General features: G+C 45.6%; 1 protein-coding gene across 1 annotated transcript in view; it reads right to left on the bottom strand.

The window, feature by feature from the left end:
• The window catches only part of mtnr1aa (melatonin receptor 1A a), a 38747-nt gene extending 27580 nt beyond the window's left edge, over nt 1-11167 (bottom strand). The window contains exon 1 of the mRNA XM_042336848.1: nt 10984-11167. Coding sequence (XP_042192782.1) covers nt 10984-11167 — 184 coding nt within the window. The remainder of the gene's footprint in view (nt 1-10983) is intronic.
• Nucleotides 11168-22841: the final 11674 nt, after the last annotated feature.

Genomic DNA, 22841 nt, shown 5'->3' with positions numbered 1-22841 from the left:
TATTACTCCCATTCCACTTATTCCCCAGAAATGGTCAATTCCCTTTGAATGAAACAATCATATACTGAGTTATAGCCAGGGATTTGTTTTCATCCGAAATTCATTGAAATTAGAAATTGTTGAATTTTTTGTGAATTTCCTGCTCCCTGTATGGATTATATTTGCAAAGCACTTTGTTTTAAAAAAGATTAAGTGTTTTCCTTGTTATGTTTGTTTTACTGATTTCAGGGCACTTCACATGCCCCTTTGTGCATCTCTCTGCAGCTTCTGACTTACAATTACACAAGTAGGTCACAGGAAATTGACAAAATAGGTTAAAAAAAAATGAATTTCAACTGTTTAAAAGAGTCTCTAATCTCAGATCTCTTCCATAAACAAGTTTCATATCTGTATCTTATATCTAATATCTCAGACACAACTCTTTGATGCCTGAAACACTCGCAAATTACGCTAATGCAGTAGTCAATTTGTAGTTATGGCTGTTTGTGGGTCCTTGCTGTATGTAAATTGCTGTATGTAAATGCTGCATTTGCCTATAAATACTGTCACTACACTTGACAGCAAATGCATGTGAAGGGTTTTGAGATGTTGTCAGCTTCTCAATGTAATATTAAATGCAAGGATGATTATTATTGTTATATTATTATTAATAATACTAAATTATTGCCTATAGCTGTTAGCTTATTTTTAAACCAGTGATCATAAGCAGCCAGTTAAACTCATTAAGTAACAGCATATTGATCAGTTTGTGTGTCATATTATATTATATGCTTCCTCTGGAATCAATGTATACAGTACAAATCCTCCAACTATTTGGAAGTGGGTGTACGAGTCGACAGACTGGTAACTGCAATCGCTGCTGACAGTGGGTGAAACATTTTTTTTTGAATATTCGCAGTTGTATTGGTGTCCAAAATTACAATGGGAGCTTTGAACTGTGTCTCATACATTTGGGTGGAAACAGGTTTAAGCCTACATGAAAGCAAGAAGACCTCCCAGTCAGATTCAGGGGACATGAATTCTCAAAATGGCCAGTAAGGTAGTTTTCCTCATCCTCACATTCAAAGCCTTGCATGCCTTGCTCCTCCCTACCAAAACCTAACTCTTGGTAACTCCATACTGGTAACCTCCCTCTGCTCAGCAGGTTCTGGCTGCTCCATGTCCCCTGCCTGGCCCACCCCACCCCACCATTGGCAGTTAGATATTCAGCCTCTATGCCCCCACCCTTTGGAACTCCTTCACCTCACTCCCTCCCTGTCTCCTTCACGGCCCATGTCAAGACAATCCTCTTCGACCACACCTTTGATCATCCTCCTACCCAACCCTCCCTGCTCTCCACCCATCCTGAACCCAAACCGCATCGCAGATCCAGATCCCTAACTATCCAGTGCCTTGGGACATCCTTCCAACATGAAAGGCACTATGCAAATGTAATTTGTTTTTTTGTTGGTTTAAAGCTCTCAAATGTGGTGCCTCAGAGCATTATGGATTCTATAGCTGTCTCTGTTTTGCCTGGACACTACTGATATCAACTACATTTATTTTGTTTGTTCCAAGATCCTTTAATCTGCTTGAACATATGTACGACAGCAAGTCCAAAATCCAAACATCAAAAAGCAGTGGATTTAAAAGCCATTTAACCAAGTTTCTGAAGTAACACTAATGAAATCACTTCAGTGTCTGATATTCCTTAGTGCCTGCTATAATATATGTCATTTTGCTAATGTTAATGAAAACCAAGCAGCAAATCTGGAGACACTTTTAGTGATGAGTCTTCCTCCACTAAAGCACCTGAAGAACAAGATAAAGCGCTCTGGGACGCTATCCTGCGGAGGGGTGCTGTATCAGTGCAAGTGGTTTATGTTGTTGTTGTAAAATTCTAATTTGGGAACTTCTGTCAATCCAGCTGCAGAATATTTGGATGCAATAGAAATGAGACTTGGGAGAAAAAGAACAACACAGAAATGCCATTAGGCAAAGCAGAAGGCAACTAGTTCAGTTAATCAGTCTCTTTCTAATTCTTCTAATTTTGATGAAGCATTTTAAAAATATATTTTTTTAATCTGCTTCTTCTAGATGGAAGCTAAAATTAATATTTAGGCATCATTTATCATGTATGTCTTCTGTATATTCAGAAATGTTCGCACACATAATATGCAGTCAATTCACTTTACAGTATATTCTGTGAAGCGCTTTGAGACGTCCAGAAGACATGAAAAGCGCTATATCAAATGCAAGGATTATTATTATTATGTTCCTATCCACACTTTCAAAACATTTTGTAACAGGACCTCAAGAGTTCCGAGTACAAAACACAGTTTCAGTATATCCTGTGAAGCAAAATGAAATGTCCTCATAATGTGAAACATGCTTTATCAAATGTAAGAATTATTTTCACACAGTAACATTTTCAATGGGGTGGAAGAAATGGGAGCTGATGGTATAGGTGCACAGATTTTTAAAAATGAGATACATAGATCGTCTGCAAGTATTTATGTAGCATTTCAGTGTTCAGAAATGGTAAATTGTTGAATGCAGTCTTCTCTTTGAAGCTCTTGTTCTGTGGTTGTATTTAATGCATTGTGTGTAAGACTGGCGTAGTGGTAACACTTTCGCCTCTGAATCAGAAGATTGTGGGTCCAAGCCCCACATCGGGAGTTGAACTCACATAGTCTACGATGACACTCCAACGCAATCTTGGTGGGCTGCTGCATTGTCAGAGGTGCCGTTCTTTAGATGAGACGGTAAAACCATCTGCCTATTCAGGTGGACGATAAAAGATCTCACGGCACTATTCGAAAACAGGAGGAAGTTTTTCCAGGTGTCCTGGCCAACAATTCCCCCAAATAAAACTGGGTCACTCACTCCATGGCTGTTTGTGGGACATTGCTCTGTGCAACCTGGTTGCCAGATTAGCCTTCAAATAAAAATGACTGTCAATCCACTTTACAGTATATTCTGTGAAGCACTTTCAGATGTCTCGAGGACGTAATAAGGCTCTACATCAAATGAAAGGATTATTATTAATATTTAAAACATAATATCTCATTTGCTCTTTTCATGACTCCTTCTACTTGCAAAAGAAATTATGGAAATCCGGCTTCAAAATTAAGTCTGTATTTAATTTTGGTCACTCTGAAAGGGGGAATTTCTCTTTCCCCCCTCACCTCCCCACCACTCTCAAGCATATCAAAACCAGCAAAGTATTTTTTTCTGAGTATTCAGAGGTATCTAACCCAGAGAAATGATAATTATTTAGACCTGGCCCAAAAATAACTTTTACAATATTCCCTTGAGTTTTCTGACAGTGGACTAAGGGAGGATAAAGATTATGGTAATGAGCTGTCAGAATATGGCAAGTTAATAAATCCTGATAAGATTGATTGTAGAAAAATAGCAGTGATCGCAGAGAGAGAATTCCCTAAAGACTTGATTTTTCAATTACTTTTCCTCACCACGAGAAATAGAATAGCATCATTTTTAGTTTCCTTCTTTGTAAGATCGAGTGTGATTCACATTAATTTAAGAATTGTAGAACCTGTACCAATATCAATAGGTGCAAAGAAGTTTCTGACCTTCCCTGCAAATGTTTCCACAAAACGTGAAGATTGTAAAGCATAATCCATTAATCATCTAATAACATTCACAAAATCCCAAGAGAAGGTCAGATGAAGAAGACTTTCTATTTCTCTTTACCATTCACCTGTGCATTCCTGAGAACATGGAGAACAATTTGGTTTTGCTGTTCAGATATTCATATTCATTGCCAAAATCTGGTAATTTAACAACTGCTTCAAAAGGATAATTTAATACTTCCAGAATGAACAACCTTCTATCCTCACAGAATCAAGTTTTTTAAAAAAAAATAGCTCCAACATCTTAGTCCCAGCGACCCTTCCTGATAACTCATTGCAATCATTAATTAATGATCCTCTTGATAAAGAAAAACTTCCTGGCTTTAAAATTGTCATTTTCATCCTTTTATTCTGCTGTCTTGGTGCATTGAAAAATATTGTTCTGAATGTACTTTCTCAAACCCATTTAAAATCTTATATAGCTCTTGAAGGTCCCCTCTGAGACTTTTCTTTCCAAAACTGAAGAGCCATAGTTTGTCCAATCATTGCCCATAGTTCATTCCTCTAACACTGGGGATCATGTTCATTGCTCTCCTGTAGGACCTTGGCAGCACCCTATGTCAAGGTGACCAGAGCTGTATGCAGTACTCCAGGAGTCTCTCACCAGAGCATTAATTTGCTGTTAATGATGTTTTATTAGAGTAATCAGAAAGCAGTATTATCATCTATTTCTCTTTACCATTCACCTGCACATTCCTGAGAACATGGAGAACAATTTGGCTTTGCTGTTCAGATATTCATATTCACTGCCAAATTCTGGTAATTTAACAACTGCTTCAAAAGGATATTTAATAAGAAGCTCTTCCAGGCAAGTACTTGCAGAAGCTCTTGGTCCTTGCTTATTTTAAATAGTCTTTTGCCATTCCGCTGCCAAGAATAACAAAGCAATTACATTGTTTATTAAAACATAATCTGTTATAACAAATTTGAGCTTGAAACAGGATATTCTAAACAAATAATGTTTAAAGGATTGTTAGTTTATTGAGATCAAGTATTAGATTTAATAATTTTATTAATATTAATTATTTTATTCATTACTTCAAAACCAGGTGTTGATGACTATTGCTAAATAATTGCACAAGCGGAAACCTTTTTATTGATGTAGTTTGTCATTTTATCTATCATTATCATAGTTCTACAATTTTAAGTATCCAAAAGCCACTATTAGAAATATGAAAGTTTAGTGTTCATGAATGGAATGATATGAAGGATTAACTTCTTAAGTGGATAACCACGTTGGCACTTGAAAGAATGGTTTTGGAGAGTTGGAAAGCCTTTGAGCAGTAGATTAGTTTAACTGAGCCCATTACCTTTACGGTAGCTGTAATGCTATACTGTGCAAGGAACAATTCATGATTTCTGGAGTTTCACTAAGCACTCATCCATTTTGTGTACATGTGTCTAATCTTCACTTGCAAGATCTACAGTCGCTACACTATCCTGCAGATCCCCCAATTATCCTTCCTCCCCCACATCTGGTCCCTCACCAGCACTGCCTTCTTCCACCTCCGAATCATTGCCCGTCTCTGCCAATACCTCTCTCCGAAAGCCACTGAATCCCTGGTCCATGCCTTTGTCACCTCTCAGCTGGACGATAACGCCGTCCTCGCCAGTCTCCCCTCCACTACCTTCCATAAAATCCAAATCATTCAAAACTCTGCCACCTGAATTCTCACCCGCACCAAACTCCGCTCCCCGATTACCCCAGTCCTTGCCAGACTGCACTGGCTGCCTGTCCCAGAAAGGATCGACTTCAAGATCCTCACCCTTGTCTTCAAATCCCTCCACTCCTCTGCACCCCCCTACCTCACTGACCTCCTCTCTCCTCAAAAGAGTGCCTGTTGCCTTCGTTCCTCCGGGTCTGACCTCCTCCTCATCCCCCGAGTCCTCCGCTCCACCCTCGGCAGCTGTGCTTTCAGCCACTACGCCCCGAGGCTCTGGAACTCCCTTCCTCACTCCCTTCATCTCACTCCCTTTCTTCCTATTTTCAGGTCTCTGCTGAAGACCTTTCTTTTCGACCGTGCTTTAGGTCACCTTCCTCCCCCTCCCCCTGGCTCGGTCCCGGGATCCGTTACTGTGAAGCACTCTGAGATGCCGTCCGGCGTGGAAGGCGCTATATAAATCCAAGTTGTTGTTGTTATTGTTGAAGAGCTTTGAGACATCCTCCCGATGTGAAAGGTACTGTATCAAATGTGAGGATGATGATAATAATCAGCAGCTTACATATCAACAAAGAAAACCGACAAAATCTGACCAACAGCTTCTAAAAAATTGACATTGGCCCAAAAAGCTTAGAATTCAAACATAAATCATAAGTATAGATAGCACAATAAAATGGACACACAGGTTAAAACAAGTTGGGAGGATGTCTCAAAGCGCTTGGCAATGCTTAACACCTGAGCTGGAGGTGGGAGTGAGGGAAGTGGGGAGAAGAAAATGACTGTAAGTGGGGTTAAAGAAGTACATATTCAGATGGACTTTGAACAAGGGGAGGGAGTGGATGAGTCAGAAGGACTCTGCAAAGGAGTACCGCAGAGCAGGGGCAGAATGGCTGAAAACCCACTTGCGAATAATGAGGCAGGTATGGCAGAGAACATGAAGCAGACAACAGGTTGTGATGGAAAATTAATTGCAAGAAAATTCCTGACAATAGCAACACAATTCAGACAGATAAACTGCAGTACCTCATTAAAAATGGACTCAAATCCATGAGACAAACATACAAATAATGTTGTGCTACCCAGTGTAATTATATCAAATTTACCCCATAACATGAAAAGTCATGCACAATTGGAAGTCAGATAATGTTAATAAGGCAATTTTTGCACATGATATAACACCTTTAACAATGAAACGTCTCAAAGAGCTTCACATAAAATTGCCGCCAAGTATAAAAACTATACTTGGTGGAGTCCTGTAGCTCAGTGGTTAGAGCACTCGCTTTGCAAGTGAGAGACCCGAGTCCAATTTCAGGCAGAGGGCGAAACCTTGGGCAAGTTTCCTTACTCCACACGCCTAATAATAATCCCTCCAAAAAACAAAAACAATAATAAATTGGTCATTTTCAATCCATGAGTGTTTGTGGGACACTGCTGTGCGCAATTGGCTGCTGCGTTCGCCCACAAATATACAGTCAATTCACTTTACAGTATATTCTGTGAAGCACTTTGGGACATTCTCCTGATGTGAAAAGCACTATATCAAATGCAAGGATTATTATTATATTTTTCTGCAAGCCTGGCACAGGTGGAGAAACACACCCTTCGCATTTCTCTTTTCAACAGTATTAAGAATGTTTTGATGTCCACTTGAACAGGCAGACAGGACCTTAATTTAACTTCTCACCCAAAGCACCCTTTTATCTTGTATAGTGTCTCTTTTTGTATCTATTTGTGCCAATTAATTTTTTGCTGTCAGTTTTTCTGTCAGGCCACAGTGTTGCTGATGTAGGCAGGAACGGAGGTGAGTCAGTCACTGGTTCAGGGAGAGATTGCTTTGCAATGCCAGGACTCTTGGCTGAATTCCCTGGCAATTTTTCCAAAGTAAAAGTTAGCACCTCGGGATTCTGGAATTTTGGAGCATTAAACTCCCCAAATCCTAGGATTCAAAACAAAGTACCAGGATCGCAATTTCTAGTTGAGCCATCTCTAAATATTTCACAGGTTGTACTCCAATGCGGTGTGACTGTACACTTTCTGTGGGAAAACTTGGCGTACAACTTGTGCACAGCCATGAATAATGCTGTAGCTATGGTTAATAAACATAATGTCTTTTGTATTCCAAGAAAAAACATTGTTCTTTATATAATGATCCTTGCATTTGATATAGCTCCTTATCATGTTATCCAGACATCTCAAAGCATTTCACAGGATTTACTGTGAAGCATAGTGGCTGAGTAATTGTAGCACCTTTACAATTTTAACCCACCCAATCCGGCATAGCAAGGGGAATGGGATAAAATAATCTAAACCCAATGCTCCTTTAAAATATTTCCAGCACTGTTCCATTGCCAATCAATGTATTGAGACAATTGTGCATGACTTAATTAACCATTGTGGGTTTCTACTAGTTTTGGTCAATGCATTAGAAACGTTTATGAAATACCCTGCATTTTAGGAAATATAGATTTAATCACCTACTAAGACAGTACTTTGCTGAAAATATGATTAACACCATGAATACTCTTAAGTTCTTTATATGATGTGGTTATTAATGCCAGTTTCATGAAACCAGATATCAAAGTATTGGTGACTGAGGTCAAATAAACATCAATTTAAGAATTCCAGAGGAGGGTTGAATAATACTCAGTATTATTGTTTTGTCCAACCAGATAGGTCAATTGTGTATTGATGAAACCATTACCTATTGAGTTATCTTGAAGGATACTCTCTTTTAGTTTTATTGCTAACAGAAGTTAATTATTCTAGCAATGCCTCCATAGATATCATTTTTGTTCCTTTTAAAATTATGTATTTCCATCCCTCGCTTGACAAACTTTATATCTGAGAATTTACATAGAGTCTAAAATAGTCAATATATAAAGAGAAATTTAGGTTTTGTTTAAAAAGAATCATATAAAATATAAGAAGTTAGACAATCCTATATTCAATTACAGTCATTATATAGCGCACTCCACACTCTGAGATGCTACCCTCTGTGGAGGGAGCTATATAAGTGAAAGTTGCTGTTGTTGTTCTGTATATATCAATAGCTAATAAGCACATCTAAATACAGTAGTGAGTGTGATTAAAACATAAGGCAGAAGCAAAAATCTGCATTTTTTGTAGGAAATCATTGTTTTAATGCCCAAAGGAAATCTTGTCTCAAATTCATACTGCTTTAAAGCCAGTATTCTTTGGCATTCTTCAGTAAGCATCAATGCTGATCAATGCAGTTTAATCTACAATATTCACAACCACATTCCATGCATTAAAGACAGCCCCGGATGATGAGTATTACAAGTTAAACCTGAATATTACCATGTTTTCTTTCAATCAAATAAATATTTGCACATTCTATATGTATGTTGAAAAATAAATGAAATGTAAGAACCAAATATTTGGAAATGTATCCATAACAATACCAAAAAATAGCACATGTGAAAAATAATCAATCATAGCACTTGTTAGCTTTGTTGTGCAAATGATCCATCCAATTACAGTCATTTACATATGGCATTTGCAACTAAAATATAATGCCATAAGATACGGGGCAAAGTATTATTGTTACAAAATGGGACTGTTTTAAAGCAATACATTTTTCAACAAACTTCAATAGATGTAAATACCACAGTGAAGTATGAGTTACCTTTGAATAAATACTGACATCTATTTTATTGTCATGTTGAAAGATGACAGGAAACCAAGTAAATGGCCATGTATGTACAAATCATAGGCAAATGTATTCAGGGAGAGGAAGCAATTCATCCAAAAATGCCAAATTTAAAAAATGTGTTTGTAAAAAGCAACGCGATGTATTACTGATGTTGAGACTTATAGTGTAAGGAGACTCCACCTCATTTTCTGCCTCTTTCCAACTGCACATATCGCTCCTCCAAAGTGTAAGGACTCACATCAACCCCCTGCGGTTGTGATGAAAAGCAAATTCTCTGCCTATTTTTTCCCCGGACACTTTGAGCCACTTGATAACTAAATAATCTCCCTTTCAAATCAACAAGCATCTCTCACACACTCGGATACATCACATCTAATATTATTATTATTCCACTCATAATGAACTGCTGGCAGGGTTTTAATGTGAAAGTATAACCTTCCCCCAAAAAAACATTAATGTCTTATATTCGGTTCAGCAAAGCTCACTAATTACTGTGTATTAGCCATTCCTGTTATTGCATGTGCGGTTGAAACTGACATAAAATCGTTTTCTCTTGGATTGTGCTTACGGTCACCTCCCTCCCTTTCCCCTGGCTCGACATCAGACTTTGCCACTGTTAAGCACTCTGAGATGCCACCCTCTAAGGACGCTATATAAATGCGAATTGTTATTATATATTTTCAAAGGGATGCCAAAGAAAAGGTGTCAATGTTGCATTTAAACATCAAAACGTTGGAACTAAAATATAATTCTGGCCAAGAAGAGCAACAGCAACAAATAATCCTTGCATTTGATATAGTGCCTTAACACAACAGCAACAACAAAATTACATTTGTTTTGTGCCTTTTGAGGACGCCCCAAAGCACTTCACAGGATATACTGTAAAGTGAATTGAATGTACATTTTGAGGGCGAAACGCGGCAGCCAATTGCGCACAGCAGTGTATTGAGCAGCAAACAGGTGTGGATGAAATGACCAAGTTATCAAAACTCCCAAAGTTGGGAGAGCAGAGAAAAGGCTTTCGTATTTTTTTTCATACATTTTTTAAAAAAATTTGCATGTGTTCGGCAGCAACCATTCAGTTCATGCGATCAAGGGGAAGGTTCATGCTGGACAAATGTAACACATTCACAAAAGTGGGAGAGAAAAACCTGGTCAAAAAAACACAAGAGAAACACACTTATAGAGACGATTGTTACCAGATCCACTCATGAATGTAAGTTTCTTTCGACAGAACAGAAAGATAAGAAGTTTGCTTTGTCTCCTCTGCTTACACCTGTCAACCCTAAATAACCTGATAACTGGTCCGATCACAGTTGTGTGCGGGATAATGTCACATCTGAATAATAGTCAATAAGAGCAGATTCCTATTTTAGGACAGAGAGAGAGAGAGAGACTGAAACAGTCTTTTGGCAATTCAGACACTGCAAAGCAAATATAGCAGATGAAGATGTCCTTCTGTGAACTGCACTGCAACTGAGAAGTTAACAGCAATAGTTTAGAAACCATCCTCTTACACTGCCATCCTCTAAGCACAGAGCAGAGCAGGGCAAGAGCAGGGCAGGGCAGGGCAGGGCAGGGGGGTAGAGCAGGGCAAGAGCAGGGCAGAGCAGGGCAGGGCAGGGGGCAGAGCAGAGCAGGGCAAGAGCAGGGCAGGGCAGGGCAGGGGGCAGAGCAGAGCAGGGCAGGGCAAGAGCAGGGCAGAGCAGAGCAGGGCAGGGGGCAGAGCAGGGGACAGGGCAGGGGGCAGGGCAGGGGACAGAGCAGGGGACAGAGCAGGGCAGAGCAGGGCAGGGCAGGGGGCCGGGCAGGGCAGGGCAGGGGGCAGGGCAGGGTGCAGGGCAGGGCAGGGCAGGGGGCAGGGCAGGGCAGGGGGCAGAGCAGGGGGCAGGGCAGGGCAGGGGGCAGGGCAGGGCAGGGGGCCGGGCAGGGCAGGGCAGGGGACAGGGGGCAATCAGCTGTGGCTGTGTGGATGGAGGGCGACACAGACCTGTTTTTGTGGTGGTTGACTTACCGGCGTTTCTCAGCTTCTTGTTCCTGTAGACGGAGAGGATGACCAGGAGGTTCCCGAGGATATCCCCCGCGATGGTGAAGATCAGCAAACTGGCCAGGGTGGTGGCTACCCAGGCCGGGCGGTCCGGGGTCAGGGGCTCGGGTACCAGGGCGGACGTGTTGAGGCAGCCCAGGCTGCTGTTCATGGTTTTATTAATGGTTTAGTTTCCGAGTAGAAATCAATAACCAGGACTCGATCCAACATTAATCCGATTAGTGTTGCAATCGGTCCCTGAGGCTGACATTGACCGGAGGAGTTTGCAGGTCTGGATCCATCTCCCCGGGGGGGTGGGGGGTGCGGGGGGTGGGGGGTGCGGGGGGTGGGGGGTGCGGGGATGAGGGGGGGTTTTCTTTTAAAACTATAGCGCTCTAACTTTTTTTTTGAGGCAAAAAGAAACTGTTTAATCCGACGGACGCGGGACCTTCATACCGCCGAGTGGACCCATCGCATCGCTGTTGTGGGCAGTGACAGACAGACAGACACCGCACCGCACCGCCCCCGACCCGCTCTCCCCTTTTATCAGGTGGTGCGGTGTGATGTGCGGGTTCGTAACCCAACACCGTCAGAGCATTGCCTCCGTGCGGTGCGGAGTCAGTCAGTCAGTCAGTGCTCTGCCCCTCAGCCGCACAGTGTGAGCTCTCGGGGCTCTGCTCTCCCCCTCCTCACTCATTGTGCGTTTCGTTCATTCAATCCCTCCCTCCAATCCTGTACACACACACACACACACACACCTACATACATGTGCGATCATTCATTCATTCAGTTACACCCCCCGCCCCCCCACTGACTGTCCCCCCCCACTGACTGCCCCCCCCCCACTGACTGTCCCCCCCCACTGACTGTCCCCCCCCACTGACTGTCCCCCCCCCACTGACTGTCCCCCCCACTGACTGTCCCCCCCCCACTGACTGTCCCCCCCCACTGACTGTCCCCCCACCACTGACTGCCCCCCCCCCACTGACTGCCCCCCCACTGACTGCCCCCCCCACTGACTGTCCCCCCCACTGACTGTCCCCCCCACCACTGACTGCCCCCCCCACTGACTGCCCCCCCCACTGACTGTCCCCCCCCACTGACTGCCCCCCCCACTGACTGTCCCCCCCCCCACTGACTGCCCCCCCCCACTGACTGCCCCCCCCCACTGACTGCCCCCCCCCACTGACTGCCCCCCCACTGACTGCCCCCCCCACTGACTGTCCCCCCCCACTGACTGCCCCCCCCCACTGACTGCCCCCCCCCACTGACTGCCCCCCCCCCACTGACTGCCCCCCCCACTGACTGTCCCCCCCCCACTGACTGTCCCCCCCACTGACTGTCCCCCCCCCACTGACTGTCCCCCCCCCACTGACTGTCCCCCCCCCACTGACTGTCCCCCCCCCCACTGACTGTTCCCCCCCCACTGACTGTCCCCCCCCACTGACTGTCCCCCCCCACTGACTGTCCCCCCCCCACTGACTGTCCCCCCCCCCACTGACTGTCCCCCCCCACTGACTGTCCCCCCCCCACTGCGTGTCCACCCCCCCCACTGACTGTCCCCCCCCCCACTGACTGTCCCACCCCCCACTGACTGTCCCCCCCCACTGACTGTCCCCCCCCCCACTGACTGTCCCCCCCCCACTGACTGTCCCCCCCCACTGACTGTCCCCCCCCTGACTGTCCCCCCCTGACTGCCCCCCCCCCCGACTGTCACCCCCCTGACTGTCCCCCCCCCACTGACTGTCCCCCCCCCTGACTGCCCCCCACTGACTGCCCCCCCCACTGACTGTCCCCCGCCAACTGACTGTCCCCCCCCCCCACTGACTGTCCCCCCCCACTGACTGTCCCCCCCCACTGACTGTCCCCCCCACTGACTGTCCCCCCCCCCACTGACTGTCCCCCCCCCACTGACTGTCCCCCCCACTGACTGTCCCCCCCCACTGACTGTCCCCCCCCCTGACTGTCCCCCCCCTGACTGTCCCCCCCCCTGACTGTCCCCCCCCCTGACTGTCCCCCCCCCCCGACTGTCCCCCCCCACTGTCTGTCCCCCCACTGACTGTCCCCCCTCCACTGACTGCCCCCCCCTCCCACTGACTGTCCCCCCCACTGACTGTCCCCCCCCCCCACTGACTGTCCCCCCCCCACTGACTGCCCCCCCCCCCACTGACTGTCCCCCCCCCACTGACTGTCCCCCCCCCCTGACTGTCCCCCCCCCCACTGACTGTCCCCCCCCACTGACTGTCCCCCCACTGACTGTCCCCCCCCACTGACTGTCCCCCCCCCACTGACTGTCGTCCCCCCCCACTGACTGTCCCCCCCCCCACTGACTACCCCCCCACTGACTGTCCCCCCCCCCACTGACTGTCCCCCCCCACTGACTGTCCCCCCCCCCCACTGACTGTCCCCCCCCCCACTGACTGTCCCCCCCCACTGACTGTCCCCCCCACTGACCTTCACTGCGAGGAGATGCTGGATTTCCTTGAATCCAAGATGATGTCACCGAGGGGGAGCATATAGAGGGTGAAGAGGAGGGGACCGAGGACAGAGCCCTGAGGGACACCACATGAGACAGTACGGGGGGTGGAGGAGAAGCCATTCGTCGAGACAAAGTGAAGACGGTGAGAAAGGTACGACCTAAACCATTCAAGGACAGTGCCTTGACGGTTGAGGTGGGAGGACAAGCGGTGGAGTAGGATAGCGTGGTCGACCGTATCGAATGCTGCCGATAGGTCGAGGAGGACGAGGAGACAGAGGGAGCCCTGGTCACAGATGGTCAGGATATCATTGGTGACCTTGACCAGGGCAGTTTCTGTGCTATGGGCAGCACGGAAACCTGACTGAAGGGGTTCAAAAAGAGAATGGGTGGAGAGGAAAGAGCGCAGTTGGGAGGCGACAACTCTTTCCAAGACCTTGGAGAGAAAGGGGAGGTTGGAGATGGGCCGGTAGCTTGATAGCTGCGACGCATCAAGGGAGGGTTTTTCAGGGTGGGCGTGATGATGGCAGTTTTTAATGGAATGGGGACAGAGCCAGAGGAGAGGGACAGGTTTATGATGTCAGTGATGTGTGGGGCAAGAAAGTGGAGCTGGGAGATAAGGAGTGGAGTGGGATGGGGTCAAGGGAGCAGGTGGTTGGTTTTAGGGATAGGATGAGTTCAGTGACAGAGGGTGGGGAAACGGGTACGAAGGTGTGTAGGGGAGGATGGGTAGGAGTCGGAGTGTGGGAGGGAAGGGGTGGGTGGTGGGTGGAAGTTGGAGGCGACTCTCACCCCCCCTGACTGTCCCCCCCCCCACTGTCTGTCCCCCCACTGACTGTCCCCCCCCACTGACTGTCCCCCACTGACTGTCCCCCCACTGACTGTCCCCCCCCCACTGACTGTCCCCCCACTGACTGTCCCCCCCCACTGACTGTCCCCCACTGACTGTCCCCCCACTGACTGTCCCCCCCCCCACTGTCTGTCCCCCACTGACTGTCCCCCCCCCACTGACTGTCCCCCCCCCACTGACTGTCCCCCCCCCACTGACTGTCCCCCCCCCACTGACTGTCCCCCCCCCCACTGACTGTCCCCCCACTGACTGTCCCCCCACTGACTGTCCCCCACTGACTGTCCCCCACTGACTGTCCCCCCCCACTGTCTGTCCCCCCCTGTCTGTCCCCCCACTGACTGTCCCCCCCCCCCACTGTCTGTCCCCCCACTGACTGTCCCCACTGACTGTCCCCCCACTGACTGTCCCCCCACTGACTGTCCCCCACTGACTGTCCCCCCACTGACTGCCCCCCCACTGTCTGTCCCCCACTGACTGTCCCCCCCACTGACTGTCCCCCCCCACTGTCTGTCCCCCCCTGTCTGTCCCCCACTGACTGTCCCCCCCCCACTGACTGTCCCCCACTGACTGTCCCCCCACTGACTGCCCCCCCACTGTCTGTCCCCCCACTGACTGTCCCCCCACTGACTGTCCCCCCCACTGACTGTCCCCCACTGACTGTCCCCCCCACTGACTGTCCCCCACTGACTGTCCCCCACTGACTGTCACTCGCTCACTCTTCCAAACCACCGCTCCGCTGTGACCCCACAGCCGCTCCTCCGCTCACTCCCTCCATCGCTCCACGTATCCGCTCTCCTTCCTTTGGCTTTTTTATGCATCGAAACGAGATGTCACTTCTTTATTATTTTTTCCCCCCCATGACTTCTGGACGTTTCGGTCAGTGGTGGAAGGAGGTGGGTTTAGGCGGGGGGGGGGGGTTTGGGGGGCAGAAGGGGAGGGGTGTTGGGGGGCGGGTGGGGAGGGGAGTAGGGGGTGAGGGGGGCGGGGGAGTAGGGGGGGAGGGGGGGGATCTGAATCATTAATAAATTAAATACTGAAAATCTAAAAAGTTGCTTTAATCCCTCCGCTGATCATTCAATCACTGGGGATCCACAACGAGCGATGCAAACACACTACCCCCCCCCCCCCACACACACACACACCCCACACACACACACACACTCCCCCCCCCCCACACACACACACCACCCCACACACACACACACACTCCCCCCCCCCCCACACACACACACACACCCCACACACACACACACACTCCCCCCCCCCCCACACACACACACACACCCCCACACACACACACACACTCCCCCCCCCCCCCACACACACACACACACACTCCCCCCCACACACACACACACTCCCCCCCCCCCACACACACACACTCCCCCCCCCCTCACACACACACTCCCCCCCCCTCACACACACACTCCCCCCCCCCCACACACACACACACACCCCCCCCCTCACACACACACTCCCCCCCCTCACACACACACTCCCCCCCCCCCCTCACACACACACTCCCCCCCCCCCACACACACACTCCCCCCCCCCCCCACACACACACTCCCCCCTCACACACACACTCCCCCCCCCCTCACACACACACTCCCCCCCCCTCACACACACCCCCCCCCCCCCACACACACACTACCCCCCCACACACACACTCCACCCCCCACACACACACACTCCCACACACACCCCACCCGCCCCCCACACACACACCCCATCCCCCCCCACACACACACACACACCATCTCATTCAATCCACTGGACACAGAGCGTCTGTTATCTTCTGTCACTGGAATTGCAATATTCTGCAGCTGTAATGTTTCCATTCCTACTGTTTGGTTTTGGGTGGGAGACAGAGAGAAAGAGAGAGAGAAAAAGAAAGACACCGGACAATGATCTTGACAAGATCACAGGGTTATCTGCATGTGTGTTTCTTAACATATCCTGTGCATAGGATTTAGGTTTAAAATGCGATTTAAAAACACAGTTGTCACACCATTAAAATCTGCATCAGCTCCGCTCAGTGCTCAGAGCCACCCAATATTATTAGGTAAATCCACGCACCGAAACGATCAGGAGTAAAAACAGGGAAATAAACTCATTCAACGAATTGATGGCGAGTTGAATGCAGGTTGGAGCTGCTGCGGTTAACAGGCAAAATAGCCTGAGATCAAGCGCTCAATAAATGATGAGGCGGCAGAGGAAACCACTCCAGCTCTTGTCAAGGCAACTGGCAGCTCTGACATGCAGCCCCACACTGCAGGCTGTGGCTGCACTGCTTGCACGTGGTTTAATGGCACATTTTGGAAATAATGTATTTTTCGTGAATGATGCTTTTCCACACGCTTCAGCGGCTAGGGGATGATAGGAAGGCAATGAATAAAAGATCAATCTTCTGAAAGTCACAGAGTAACGTAACTGGGCCACACGTGTGTTGCAGAAAGGATGGAAAGTATATGAGAACGTGCCTGTAGATCGGCCTCCTCCACAATCCTGCCTTATTAGAGAAGGAAAGAGAAGTGCCAAAGATTGGAATCGTAATCCAACAGCACAGAAGGAGGCCATTTGGCCTATCGTGCCTGTGATGGCTCTTGGAAATAGCTATCCAATTAGTCCCACTACCCCGGTCTTTCCCTTGCAATTTTTTTCCTTTTCAAGTTCCTATTCGATTCTCTTTCGAAAGCTGTTATTGAATCTACTTCTACCACCCTTTCAGGCAGTGCATTCCAGATCATAACAACTTGCTAGGTAAAAAAAAGTCTCCTCATCTCTACTCTGCTTCTTCTGCTCGAAATAAAATCACTAAAACTAATTTGGACAAGCACTGCTGTCTACTTTGCTTTATTAGGAACTCAGAAGAACAATTTTCCAAATAATACTAACAGAACTTTTTTTCACCAAAAAAAAGCTCACGCAATAGTGTGAAAGTGAGGGGGTGTGTTGTGGTAATCAAATCATGTCGCATTTTTAACCCCAATATTTTAACTCATTATTGAATTAAAATAATTTCTTTTCAATTTATTATCACAGTCCCTGTCCATCTCTGCACTGACTGCCTGTTTAGAACATTTGAGTGAGACATCAGTGTTCCAGTATGTAATTGGAAACCAGCTGTTTGTGGGACACTGCTGTGTGCAATTGGCTGCCACGTTTCGACCACACCATACACAGTCACTCCACTTTACAGTATAATCTGTGAAGCGCTTTGAGATGTCTCAATGATGTGAAAAGGTACTATATCAAATGCAAGGATTATTATTATTATTATTATTGGAAACCAGCATTTTACGATAACAAAGGTTGAGATTTACAATAGCTCTCAAGCCTGAAAGTAAACCTGCAACTGCTGCCAGGTCATGTATTGTACCATAAATTAACCCCAGGTAAGAGGCCCAACCTAAAAAAAGGAGATTAAGAAGGTTATCGATCGTGTGTTCCAGTTGTTGCAGGTAGAATTACGCAGGAAGATGTTGTGGCTGAAATAAGTTTAGAAGTGACTGAAAGATCTGCAGGAATAGCAACATTTTGTGAAGCTGTAAATAACAAGTAAATTCTCATGAAGCATTGTCAAACTGGAGATGCTTAGCAATTACATCCCACTAGATTCCTGGTAGGAGAATAATAATAATAATTATCATAATAATAGTCCTTGCATTTCATACATTGCCTGGAATGCTGAAATATTTCAAAGCAACTACAGTGACTGGATTTTGTATGTAAATGCAGCAGTGGTTTTGCACATTGGGAAAAACTCCCTCGCTTTTCGAAAAATGTCATTTAATCTTCAACATCCACCTAAGGAACAGGCAGATGGGACCATGATTTAACATTTCATCTAAAGGATGGCACCTCCAACAATTCAGCACTTGCCCAACTGTCGGCATGTTAACCTGGACTGAGCTCAAAGTCCTGATGAAGTTAATTGTGACAAAGATGCAAACAAAGTGACATTTTGAAGTGAAATAGTTCAGATGTATTTAAATAGGCTCCTTACTGAGAGATTTGGAACTTGAATTGTAATAATATTTTTTATTCATTTATTGCAATTCGCAGCCGCATTTCGCCCGCAAAATATACAGTCAATTGATTTTACAGTAAGTTTTGGGAAGCGGTTTGAGACACCTTGAAATGTGTTAAGGCACTATATCAAGTGCAAGGAATTTGTGTTGTCAAATGATAGCATTCAGAGTGCTGCCTTTTATTTTTCCATGAGCAAAAGGGGTATATGCTATACTGACAATGCAGAATCATGGAAATTACAGTGCAGAAAGGCCTTTTGAACTATCAAGCTAATGTTGGTACTAGCTCGTCCAGTGGAGATGTCCATTCTAATCCCAATTTCCTACTGTTTTCCCACGCATTTTATATTGTTTTCTTCAAAAACCTATACAATTCTCTTTTAAATGTTGTCATAACCTTGACTTCAATAGCCTATTGTGATAAACCATCTCATGGTTAAATAAACCTTTGAGTGATGAAACATTTTTTGACTTCTGTGTTAACTCATCTAGTGTGAACCCTGAGACATCATAAACAATGCAATGCAATTCAAGATGCAATAATGAATTTGATGTGAATTGGATCAGTTTACGCAACTGGATTAAGGAGATAGTCTTGAGAAAGCCTGTTACTCAGACTTCCGAACTTGGACCTTTAGAACTTCACAGTGGCTGATTTGTCCTTCATAGGTCCTCCATCACACGGAAATCAGATATCCAGCAAAGAGCTGATGGTGAAACTGAAGAAACTTAGACACAGGTTGACAAGATCTTTGGGACAAGGTTTGGGGACCCTGGAGTGTGTAATGGAGCACTGCTGATTGTGGAGTCCTGTAGCTCAGTGGTTAGAGCACTCGCCTTGCAAGCGAGAGACCTGAGTTCAATTCCAGGCACAGGGCGAAACCTTGGGCAAGTTTCCTTACTCCACACTCCTAATAATAATCCCTCCAAAACAAAACAATAATATATTGGTTATTTTCAATCCACGAGCGTTTGTGGGACACTGCTGTGCACAATTGGCTACCGTGTTCGCCCACAAATATACAGTCAATTCACTTTACAGTATATTCTGTGAAGCGCTTTGAGATGTCTAGAAGACGTGAAAAGCGCTATATCAAATGCAAGGATTATTATTATTTTATTATTATTAAATCCAGCAGTAATACACATTCTGGGTCTCCAAGACTTGTTCCCAAGATCTTATCAACCCCTGTGTCGATAATGTTCTCTGTAATTTGGTAAACTGTGGATTCCTCCGGATGAAAATACACTCTCCATTTCCGACACAGGGAAAATCTCCACGTGTAGGTGGGCATGTGTGGAACTCTCAGTTTAGTTTGGATAATCTTAAGCATAGTGATGGGTTTCTACATGAGTCAGGCATTCAGCTGACTCAAAAAAAAGGATCATTGTGTTGAGTGTGATAAACAAGCAAGAAATGCCTGACAAACTCCTTCAAATGGAAATTTAGTTCCTTTCATGTACCTCACCTGACATCTGAAGAGTTAAACTTCAAAAGACTGGATATCTTATGAGTTATAAGTGTGTTCTTCAGAAGGGAGCAAAGAGGACAATTAACAGCTATTTGCATTTTATGTGAAATAATTAAAAACATTTTGAAAGGTTTTTGACACACTAATTAACGCAGGAGACCTTGTAAAATTATGATGGAGTATTAACACAGGAATACAATGCACAAGTTTCTATTAAAGCAGAACTGTGGCCCCAATTCCATTCATATCAATGGTTATGTAAAAAAAGTAATTTAAATGTAATTATTCTGGTAGTTGCCCTGTATTCAAGTAATGAGGCAGGATTAATCAAGACTAGAAAAAAAATGAATGTATCCGCTAGAAGAATATCCAACAGGTGAACTTCACAAACAAGTGCAGCTGAAAGGGAAGGCAAAGATAGATTGATTTCTGAGTGCTTATTCATGGTTTGTACAAAGTGGTTCTAGAAAATTTATCATACGTGACATGACAGTAATTACAGAGCAGAGATCATGTCACTGAAATAAAAGTGCTGAAAATACATTTGGTACTTAAAATATATTTATTGAGTATTTATTACATGCAAATGTATAAGTTATATTGTTGTTCCTACTCACCCAACACTAGGATAATTACTTGCAAATCATTATTTCTGTATTGATGTGATCTTTGAAGCTACCAGTGAATAAGCAATCATTAAAGTGGGCTCAACAGATGAGATCAGGGAGAAGGATACTTTGGGTAAATGAAATTCTTTTGAGGCTGCTTAAAAATATACTTAAATCTGATTATTCCAACTGTCATAGGAACATAGGAATTAGGAGCAGGAGTAGGCCATTCGGCCCCTCGAGCCTGCCCCGCCATTCAATAAGATCATGGCTGATTTTCTAACCTAACTCCATCTGCCCGCCTTATCCCCATATCCCTTAATCCCTCTATCCTTTAGAAATCTATCAATCTTAGTCTTGAACATGATCATCTACAGCCTTCTGGGGTAGAGAATTCCATAAATTCACTACCCTTGAATTCGCATTCTCACCCGCACGAAACTCCGTTCCCCGATCACCCCAGTCCTTGCCAGACTGCACTGACTGCCTGTCCCAGAGAGGATCGATTTCAAGATCCTCACCCTTGTATTCAAGTCCCTGCACTCCTCTGCACCCCCCTACCTCTCTGACCTTTTCTCTCCTCAAAACAGCACCCGTGCCTTCAGCCACTATGCCCCGAGGCTCTGGAACTGCCTTCCTCACTCCCTTCATCTTTCTCCCTCCCATCGCATTTTCAGGTCTCTGCTGAAGACCTTTCTTATCGACCGCGCCTTTGGTCACCTTCCTCTCCCTCCCCGTGGCTCGGCCCCGGGATCTGTTACTGTAAAGTGCTCTGAGACGCCGTCCGGCGTGGAAGGCATTATATAAATCCTCTTTGTTGTTGTTGTTGTTACCCTCTGAGTGAAGAAGTGTTTCCTCAATTCTGTTCGAATATTCAAGTTATAGATTCTCCTACGAGGGGAAACAGTCTCACACTGTCTACTCTGTCAAACCCCATAAGAATCTTATATGTTTCTGTAAGATCACCCCTAATTCTTCTATATTCTAGAGAATATAGGCCTAGTTTACTCAACCTATCCTCATAGGTCAAAACCCTCATCCCAGGAACTAACGTAGTGAATCTAAGCTACACCCCCTCTAAGGCGAGTGTGTCCTTTCTTCAATAAGGAGACCAAAACTGCACACAATATTCTAGGTGCTGACTCACCAAGGCCCTATACAGTTGCAGAAAGAATTGTCAGTTGAAGTTTGCAGAAAATCAGAAAATTGCTCCCACCATTTGTATCTCTCTCATAGTGAGCTGTATCAATTTGTAGACAAACCTCCTCTTTTAGTTTGGTCCAAGAATACAAATGTGTTATTTTCAGTTTTTTTGCTTTTTATATAGAGGGTGAGGGGTGGATACCTGACATTAAACATCAGAGCACTCGTTTGAATCTCTACTCATCTTTTTCATTAATGGAGTTCAACAGTTGACTCAAACCTGGAAGGGAATGGTAAATCTCTCCACTCTTTGACAATCAAAAGGGAATATTGTCATCAGGAATTCCTGTTGCAATGAGTGACCGTTTTAGAATTCTCACCCCGGTGGCAGCCATGGGAAACTCCTGACCCTCTCACAGTTCAATTCCATTCCATCTCAATCTGTAATTACAGCAAACTCACACACTGTTACTTCCAATGTGTTCAAACTGGCTCCTGCTTACTAAGAGCAACTTGTGGCTTGAGCATGCAAAACCATGTCACAGAAATGGAGGTGCTGGCAATACAGAGCAAATCAGGTCAGTCATCATCTGAAGGAGAAACGTGGATTAATGCTTTGTCTGCCATTCTTCAAGACACTCAACTCAAAACTCAGTTCTGGTGAAGCACTGCACCCAAAATGCTAACCTATAGCCATAATGTCATGGAATATTGTGGCACAAAAAACAGGTCATTCAAATCATCAGTGCCTGCACCATTTCTCGCTCCCTACCTATTTCCAATCTCGCACTCACTCCCCAAGCTTTTTAATATGCCTCTTTTGCAAATATCTATCTACAACCTGTCTCATACACTTACCTCTGAATGCGAAGGTTGTGGGTTCAACCCTCATCTCAGAATTTGAGCTCACAGTCCAGGAGGCTGCTCTCATTTCAGTGCTGGCACAGCTAATCCCATGAACACTCTGTGCAGAACATTCTGTATATTCACGTCTCTCAATGTGATGGCAAAGCTTCAAAATTTTCCCTTTTGTTGCGCTCCCTAGTTTCAGAGCTGAGCTGGTTAGAAACACTTTTAATGTATATTTTCAGGTATGCAGCAGGAGTTCTAATTTAAAAAGTTTCCTCCCTGCAGGCACTTCCTTCATTTCTGTTTGCTACAAATTCACTTCAAGTGTTGTTCACCTGGAGTAGTGTCTTGAAGCACTGAACAACCCTTGATCGTCAGATGTTTCAAATGTGAGAGTGCTAAGATGTGGTGAAA

Source organism: Callorhinchus milii, unplaced genomic scaffold (assembly GCF_018977255.1).
Source record: "Callorhinchus milii isolate IMCB2004 unplaced genomic scaffold, IMCB_Cmil_1.0 Scaffold1, whole genome shotgun sequence".
Classification (NCBI taxonomy): Eukaryota; Metazoa; Chordata; class Chondrichthyes; order Chimaeriformes; family Callorhinchidae; genus Callorhinchus; species Callorhinchus milii.
The sequence above is the reverse complement of the archived record's forward strand: the minus strand, read 5'-3'. Positions and strand labels throughout refer to the sequence as shown.